General features: G+C 27.8%; 2 protein-coding genes across 2 annotated transcripts in view; one reads left to right on the top strand and one right to left on the bottom strand.

Moving 5' to 3' along the window:
* Positions 1-334: 334 nt before the first annotated feature.
* LOAG_10686 (hypothetical protein) lies at positions 335-2,394 on the top strand (the record flags this gene model as incomplete). The annotated part of the gene is made up of 7 exons (XM_003146210.1): positions 335-491; positions 706-783; positions 1,038-1,178; positions 1,441-1,577; positions 1,705-1,799; positions 1,937-2,020; positions 2,259-2,394. Coding segments are annotated over 7 exons (828 nt in total), but the record flags the coding sequence as incomplete, so codon positions are not given.
* Positions 2,395-3,003: 609 nt separating this feature from the next.
* LOAG_18887 (MAP kinase-activating death domain-containing protein) overlaps positions 3,004-8,131 on the bottom strand; it is a 13,977-nt gene continuing 8,849 nt past the window's right edge. Inside the window, exons 23-31 of the mRNA XM_020451547.1 lie at positions 7,332-7,446; positions 6,724-6,974; positions 6,169-6,255; positions 5,711-5,818; positions 5,324-5,488; positions 4,993-5,172; positions 4,803-4,875; positions 4,159-4,205; positions 3,004-3,163 (exon numbers count right to left, since the gene is read on the bottom strand). Of these exons, the coding sequence (XP_020304657.1) occupies positions 3,020-3,163; positions 4,159-4,205; positions 4,803-4,875; positions 4,993-5,172; positions 5,324-5,488; positions 5,711-5,818; positions 6,169-6,255; positions 6,724-6,974; positions 7,332-7,446 (1,170 nt within the window). The 3' untranslated portion in view covers positions 3,004-3,019. The remainder of the gene's footprint in view (positions 3,164-4,158; positions 4,206-4,802; positions 4,876-4,992; positions 5,173-5,323; positions 5,489-5,710; positions 5,819-6,168; positions 6,256-6,723; positions 6,975-7,331; positions 7,447-8,131) is intronic.

Genomic DNA, 8,131 nt, shown 5'->3' with positions numbered 1-8,131 from the left:
CGAAATTTTTATAATTAATTTTATACAAAACTTCTTCGTTTTTTTTGCTCATTTAAAATTGAAATATTGTATTAAAATTAATTAATATATTTGTGAGATTTTTCTTTCTTTCTTACCTTCTTTCCATCCTCTTTTTTTTTATTAAAAAGAAAAAAAAATTATAATCATAAAAAGCTAAAAAAATAAGATGAAATAGAATTTAAAAAAAAAAAAATGAAATAGATTAGTTGAGTGAATTTTAAATTATCGATGATATAAATTATAATTTTTTTTTACCGATCAATTTTAATTATCTACTTTTTTCGTTTTTCTTTTTTTTTTTTTTTTCTTAAAGGTACATGCACAAATAATTGGTTGTATACAACGGAAGTTTTTGAAATATTATGTTCATCCGAATGATACAATTAGAAATGGTAATGAAGATATCATAGATCAAACTGTTTATTTCAAGAATGCAACTCTTGGCCCATGGCTTTTTTGTTGGCTTGATCGTTTGTTATTTTTATTTATTCATTAATTAAGCTATACATTCAAATTTTTGATTAATTAAGTAAATAAGTAAACAAGTAATAGTTTGAAAAAAAAACTGAAATTTCATGAAGGCAATAATTTGATCAATTTCTAATTTCAGTAAAACTATAAATGATTAGTATTTTAAAATATATGATATTGTTAATGAAATTTAAAATTTTTGATAACATTTAGCTGCAACCGATTTTCATTGTACAAAAGTAAATTATTTTACAACAGAAGAGCCATATGATGTTACAACTTCGGTTGAATGTAAGTTATTTATCTTCCATGATTTTTACGCATTAAGAATAGCAATTGTTAATGAATTTAATTAAAATTTATCACAAAGTTGAAGTCAGTATAAATTTAAAAAAAATATTAAAAAAGTTTAAATAAAAAAAATATTTACAAAAAATATTCGGAATTCATTTCTGCTAAAATAATTAAGCACAAGTAGAATTTCCCCCCTTTTTTTTATTCCGAATTTTTAAACTTTTCATGCAAATTCAAATGTTTAATTTCAGTTTCAGTACATCGTGCATTCATTTTTATGATTTCTGGTACTGTGTTAATTATTTTGGGTTCAATTAATGCTATCATATGCTATCTTCAAGAATGGCCATATCACTCTCTTATGTGTTGTTCCGTATTGCATATTTTTTCTGGTACAAAAATCATTTCAGAAAATATTTAATTTTAATAAAAAAATATACACACATATATACTTGATCAAATAATAATTACTTTGCTTTAATTTTTTAATTAATGATTTTTTTTTAAATGCTTCAAATAACAAATACTTTCCTTTAATTTTTTTCATCAATCTTTTTTTTTTCGTAAATAAAAATTTTCAGAAATTTTTTAAATAATTATTTTAAAAGTTAATTTATACTTTAGAAAATTTTCTTTTTATTTCTTGTTTTCTAGGAATGGCAAATTTTGCATGCATAATTGTTTACATGGCTGCTGTTTCAAAAGAAGTGGGCAATAAAATTTATGCTACCTCCAAAATAGATGATCCACTTTTTCATTATTCATATGGATATTCCTTTATTATGCTTGAAGTAAGTCTTTTCTCACTTTTTTAATATTTAAAAACTTTTTTTTTCATCTAAATTAGAAATTTGAATTTGGGAATTAATCTTGTCAATGATGATTTTAAGTATTAAAGTACAATGTTATTTATTTTAGATTTCATTTTTGGGAAATGAATTTGCTGCGCTATTTTCACTTGTAGTTTATATGGCTATACATGATGAACGTATATTTAACAAATATTATATAAGGTTTTCTTTTTTTATGTGTTATTAAATCTTTAAACTTTTGTTATTAAAACTTTAAAATGTTCAAATTTTAATTTTTCAATTTGTGATTTCGGAAAAATATATATGCTTTCAGTTTATGAAAATTTGTTAATTTGTAGATCTTTGTTGGCTAGAATAGATGAGACAGATTTCATGAGAAAATGTCATTGTCGATATCATATAAAACATCGACGATCAACCAGGTGCTGTCAAAAATTACTTGTTTCTTCAATTGAGTAAAAAAGTTTTTATATGAATTGTACTACCATGTCTCAAATGTGGCAAAATTCAAAATGTATTAAGCTTTCTGGATGAAGTTTTTTCGGATAGTAAGAATTGAAGAAGGTTTCCCATATTCCCAATCCAATACAAGGCTATTTATCATTAAAGGATATTACTAGACATTTAAGCAGAAAATTTTATAAAATCAGGAAATTCCAGGACTGTACCAGAATTTTTAAGCAATGAATATGCATCCACCTGTAAATCAATCGCTCTTACCAACGCTCAGAAGAAAGCACATATTACTTCAAAATCGGATGATGATATTTCCCGGTGTAATTCTTTCCAAAATTAACCATAATAAACTCTTTTATTTTGCATGGAAACAACCATTAAGACAAAATAGATTCTAACAGAATAAACAAATTTAACAGAAAAAGGGAAAATACATTAAAAATGATCCTTTTAAACTTTCTTTTTCCTTTTCAATTAAAAAGTAAAATCTTTTGATTGAAAAACTCAGAGCTTCAAAATAATTTTCGAAATTTGTAAATAATTTAGATTAATGTAAAAATTATTTAGAGTTTTTTCCTCTTTTCTTTGATGCATTTTCCGGATAAAAAGTAATGATTTATGAAAAAATTAAAACATTCATATTCGTTTTGTCATTGTAGTTAATGGATGCTTGATATGTTTGCAACTAAGTTCATGGATTTCAATAAAAAACTATTTCAAATGCTTTTCACTCTATCCATTTTCAAATTTCAATACTTCTCAACTAATTCATATAATTCCAATACATTATAGCGGAAGACATTACGGAAGGATAGTTGTAACATTCGAAATTTATACTAATTAATTAAATACTTAAAAAGGAAAAAAAGACATACAAATGAAATACTAACAGTTACTAATTTGTTCCCAAAAAAGAAATAAACAAAAAATACAAATGGGTAACAATTACATGTAATCATCAGCATTTACGGTTCCGGTTTTAATGAGAAATGTGTCAGTGACAATTTATTTTTTGGAAATTTCATACTCCTTTTATTCATATCACTTGTTCGACGTCCTGCAGCAACGATCGAAAAAACGCACAGAACCGCATAACAGATTTGATCAGCCTAAAATTCATTAAAATCTATTGATTTTCTACATAATTTAAACATATTAACTAAATCTATGCAAATTCAGACATGCAATTTTATCAAATGTGACATGCAAAACATCCAGTTCAAAGTTCAAATGATGACAAAGAATGTATTGGTAAGTAGAGAAACTAAAAAATATTTGCACTACTAACAGTGATGATTTCCCTTGTACATATTTGTTCATACATCCATGAATTCACAATTAATCACAATCTGCCAAATTATTCCTCATTACGATAGAAATGATTGAGTTATTCGATAAATCATCGTTATACGTCGAAGGTGTGCATAAGATTGATTCCGATGCAGGATTTGCATCATTTACGTTAGTCTTGTGCTTAATTAATGGTTGTTCCATGTAATGTATGGAAAATACACGATGTAATGACCATGCAATATTGGATGCCTGAATCAACAACTACTACACATGCAAACAACACCATTAAACAACAACAGCAACTACTACTACTACTGCTAGAACAGAAACAACAACAACAACTACTACTACTACTACTGCAACTGCTACTATTACTACTACCATTACTATAACTACTACTACTATTATAACAACGACTTCAAAAACGGTTTTTTCCACTCTTCCCATCACTGCAAATTACATTTTAATACAAATAATCAAACGAATATTCCAAAACATATATTGGCTAGTCTTTTAAAACCAATTATAATCATGCACTCCTCTCAATCCACCCTTTACAGTAAAATATTGAAACTTAGTACTGTTTACTAAGTGACAATGATAGAAAGGAGTGAAATTAAAATTGAAATGAAATTATGATTAGCAAGATAAAATAAATGACGATATTTATAAACATGCAGCAAATATCAAATTTTTATCAAATATACAAATATATTAGCAGCGTAATGGTTAACTAAAACTATTCTATATAACAGAGGTAAAAAAAAACGAACTGTCAACTAAAAGAAATTTTAAAATGCTTAAATCTTACCATTTGTGATAAATAACGCCTTTGTATTAGCTCATTCTTTTTACGATCTGTAATATGCAATGAACATTTATTACGAATTGTATATAAATATAAATTAGTAATATATCAAACTTCTTGAAGAAAAAAACTTTGTTTTTTGAGTTCCCCATAAACTGAGATCGGCAGAAATTGTCATCCGAGAAATAGAAAAGCTTAACAAATATTTATTTATTTGAGTGTGTATCAGAAATAGAGTCTGTAATTTAGTCTGGAATTTTCAAATTATATTTCTGGAATGGGAAGAAATGAAAAGAATTGATGAAGCAAGATGATATCGAAATACCATATGAAAAGGAATAATGCATTTTGATGAAACTTCATATTTTCGCTTAAAATTTTTTAGTGGTCTCAAAAAAAAAGTGCTGACGGACACTAAAACATCCGATAAAAAAATTTTAAATTAGCGGGAAATAAATGTCGAATGAAACGAATTAAAATTAAAAAATTTGAAGTATGAGTTCCAAACATTCTTTGGATTTTATTTGCACAGGTATGCTAAGCAGGAGCAATTTTCAAATTTCGGTCTAATTTGTGCAAAAGAGAAGAAATTAAACAAGGAAAAAACGAAGCTGAAAATTAAAACATTTTATTTGAAAATAACTTACCATATTCTTCAAGAACAAATACATTCCCACCAAAGGTATTACATTTTTTAATATTGCTCAATTCAACGAAATGCTGAAAATGATTCGAAAGTTTTTTTAAAAAAAGGTAGAGGTTTTCAGTGAATTATTTAATTTGTTCAAAATTTTAAAATTTCGAAACGAGAAAATGGAATAATAATAGTATCATTACCTGTCTCTCTTCGAAAAGCAACGTTATACCATCTATTCGCACTTGTAGTAATCCACCTTGATTTGATTCCATATCCTGAACCGGAAATTCGCCACCCAAATCTCGTCCAGATAATGTAACTTTACCTCGTATTGCAGCTCGCTCCATCGCTTCCTTCATTGCAGTATACAGTTCGCGACACTGCAACATTTGCAAAAAAAGATAAGAGACATTTTACAAAGAAGCTATCAGGACAACTGCATCCAATCAGATCAAATTTCTTTGCTTCATGAATTTCCGAAAGATCACATCCGACGTATGAATATACACATCTACCAGATGTAAGTATAACCTTTCTTGTATAAAACTTATGCATGTGCACTTTTCCCTCATGTCGCCGCCATAAGCATAAAACACGTGTTTTGGGCGAATACGTCATATTCACTACACGTTCATACCACCATCGTTCTGTAATTGCACCTGTTACTGCTCGAAGCACCACCGCATCATCGCATACCTCAAAAAATACTATAAAATTTGGCAAACTATATGTTATTTCTAAACAAGAATTTTTGAAAGAAAAAAGAAAAAGCCAAATCAAAAACCAAAACAAATCAAGTACTTTTGAAAAAAGAAAAAAGAAAAAAAGTTATTACTACGCAACGCATAATTTTACATTTTACTCTCAAATTTTAAATGTGATATGATTGGAAAAAATAAGAATTTGGTTCTAATTTACCTCCATAAACATCAGCGGATCTTGCGCTGTAGCTCCTTCATGAACAGTAAACGACTGTTTTTGAATAAGACGACTTCCAAGTGGTTTCAACGGTATCCCATTACTTTGCTAAAACTTGATACTTCCACGGGAGCCATAATTTTGATGTGATAAAATATAGCTTCAGTAAGATAAACTGATAAAAGTTGCAAATTTTTTGATTGAAAGAGATTTAAGAGAATAGCCAAGAAAGTTAAAACATTTAAACAAGCATGTACTTTTGGAATCATTAACATTTTCCTATCATGAAATCAAATAAAGTCCTTCAAATAGATCGAATGGAAAACTTTGCAAAGAGATTCAGCAAGATTATCAAAAATTCGTCAAATTTACTCGTCAATTAAGTTCTCAGTGATTAATTCAATTAAGAGGTAGAATGGTTAAAAAAAATAAAAAGATGTATAATCTCAAATACCAACAGTTTTTGGAAGATCATCCAGAAGTTGATTGATCGTTTTTGAATAAACCAAACCAATATGAGCTTTACCTAACAATCGCCGTATTTTCTGAAATTTAATACAAATTTTAATTTACAGATGAATTTTAAAAATCTATGAAAAATGACACAGGTAATATGAAGATTTATTAGATTGATCCGAAACTATCTGGTCGTTTAATGCAGTACTTTTTTTTTCAATGTGACAGCACAACCGAATGTCAGCTATGACATGAATTGTTCAATCTCCTGCAAATCGGCTAACGATACGAAGCATTAAACCGTTCCGTTTTAATTTCATTCTTTAGTTAAACTGCATAGAAACCATAAAATTTCAAAAAAGTCCGATGTAAAGAAAAATGACAGTTTTGATTAAGCAAGCAATGAGAAAAAAACGAAAGGCTAGTAAAAAAAAAGGTAAATAGGTTTGCGTCCTAGAACTATTAATTATAATTAACAAGAAAATTTTCGTCTTCTAAAGTCTTTTTTTTCCAAATTTTAAAAGATGTAGAAATTTTCCAGAAGAATAAATGATCACCTGTTGAACAGTTCGTTGACCTCCACCGCACATAATCATATAGGATGTTAAATTATGAAGTAAGGTAGATAACAGATGATCTTCGTCTAATTCTAGACGGCGTTTTTCAGATTCTGACAAACTACAATATCTATCAATCATTTCACATGGTTCTTGATCCATTCCTATAATATCGCGTTCTTGTGCAACCACATCGAAAAATGCATTTTCCCAAAAACCCATCTTTTGCCACAACGGATTCGGTGAAGGCACTGAATAAATATTTATACTGTTAATGATATTTGTTGAAATAACGAACGAATTTCCACCAGAATTATCAGAATTACCTGATATTTACTGACACGGTATGATAGTGAACAGTTTAAAACTGCCGTGATCTCACTGATAAACGATCATAGTCATAATTAACTTTATCAATCTAATTCGTCTCCTCAGATATGTTTTAGTATGTTTGTAAACTGCCTATTTTTCTAGAACATGCTAAAATATTCAAGTGTGCTAAGGTGGCATTTGATAGTTTTAGAAATATGATTTCATATAAAATTGAATCGAAAAAGTCGAATGAATTAAAATAAGATAGTGTAATTAAAATTAAATCAAAATATCACATATTAAATCCTGATAAATGAAGTGCCGAATTGGCTTTATATCAGATGAAACACGCGATGAAGTTGTTGAATCAAATGACAAACTATCCGGTGGTTGTACGTGAAGACGGGATTTCTGAAATAAGAAAAGATAAAACTACATTTAATTTGCAATGGAAATTTCAAGTTTAACTACAGCATTGAAAACAAAACAAATATGCCATTGAATTCCAACTAGAAGACCAGAGTTCGACAGTTAATCATAAAGATGATATTATCCTTCCATTCTGATTGAAAAATTTACCTGATAACAAACAAAGCAATAATTTTAAAAGTTTACATCTTCAGATATTTTCAAAAGGCAGAAATATTTTTCAGTGATAAGACCAGCCAGGTTTAAAAAAACGAACTTACAATGGTTGAAGTGAATGATGAACGTTCTGATATAGTTGAACTTGTTTCTGTTTTATTATCCAGATTCAGTTTTTGATTCCGATAAACAATTTTTATAAGCAATGCGTTATAAGAAATATTTGAAATACTTGGAAATGTTCTATTGTTTCATCCCGATTAAAAAATTTTATTTAATTAGACTCGAATTTTATAATTCCAAATATTGATGAGCGGAAAAAACAGGCAGATATACAAACAGCCTTATAATAGTCAGGAATATGTCGAGTCTTATACTATAGAAGTATTAAACTAATGAGAAATGAAAAAGATCAAATACACAAAGTATCATTGCATATATCAGTATATCATGATGATATATTTTAGAATTTGACAAATTTTTCGATATTTACCTCTTGATGGAAAAGTAT

This window comes from Loa loa, assembly GCF_000183805.2.
Source record: "Loa loa unplaced genomic scaffold supercont3.640, whole genome shotgun sequence".
Taxonomy (NCBI): domain Eukaryota; kingdom Metazoa; phylum Nematoda; class Chromadorea; order Rhabditida; family Onchocercidae; genus Loa; species Loa loa.
This window is presented reverse-complemented; position numbering and strand designations above follow the sequence as displayed.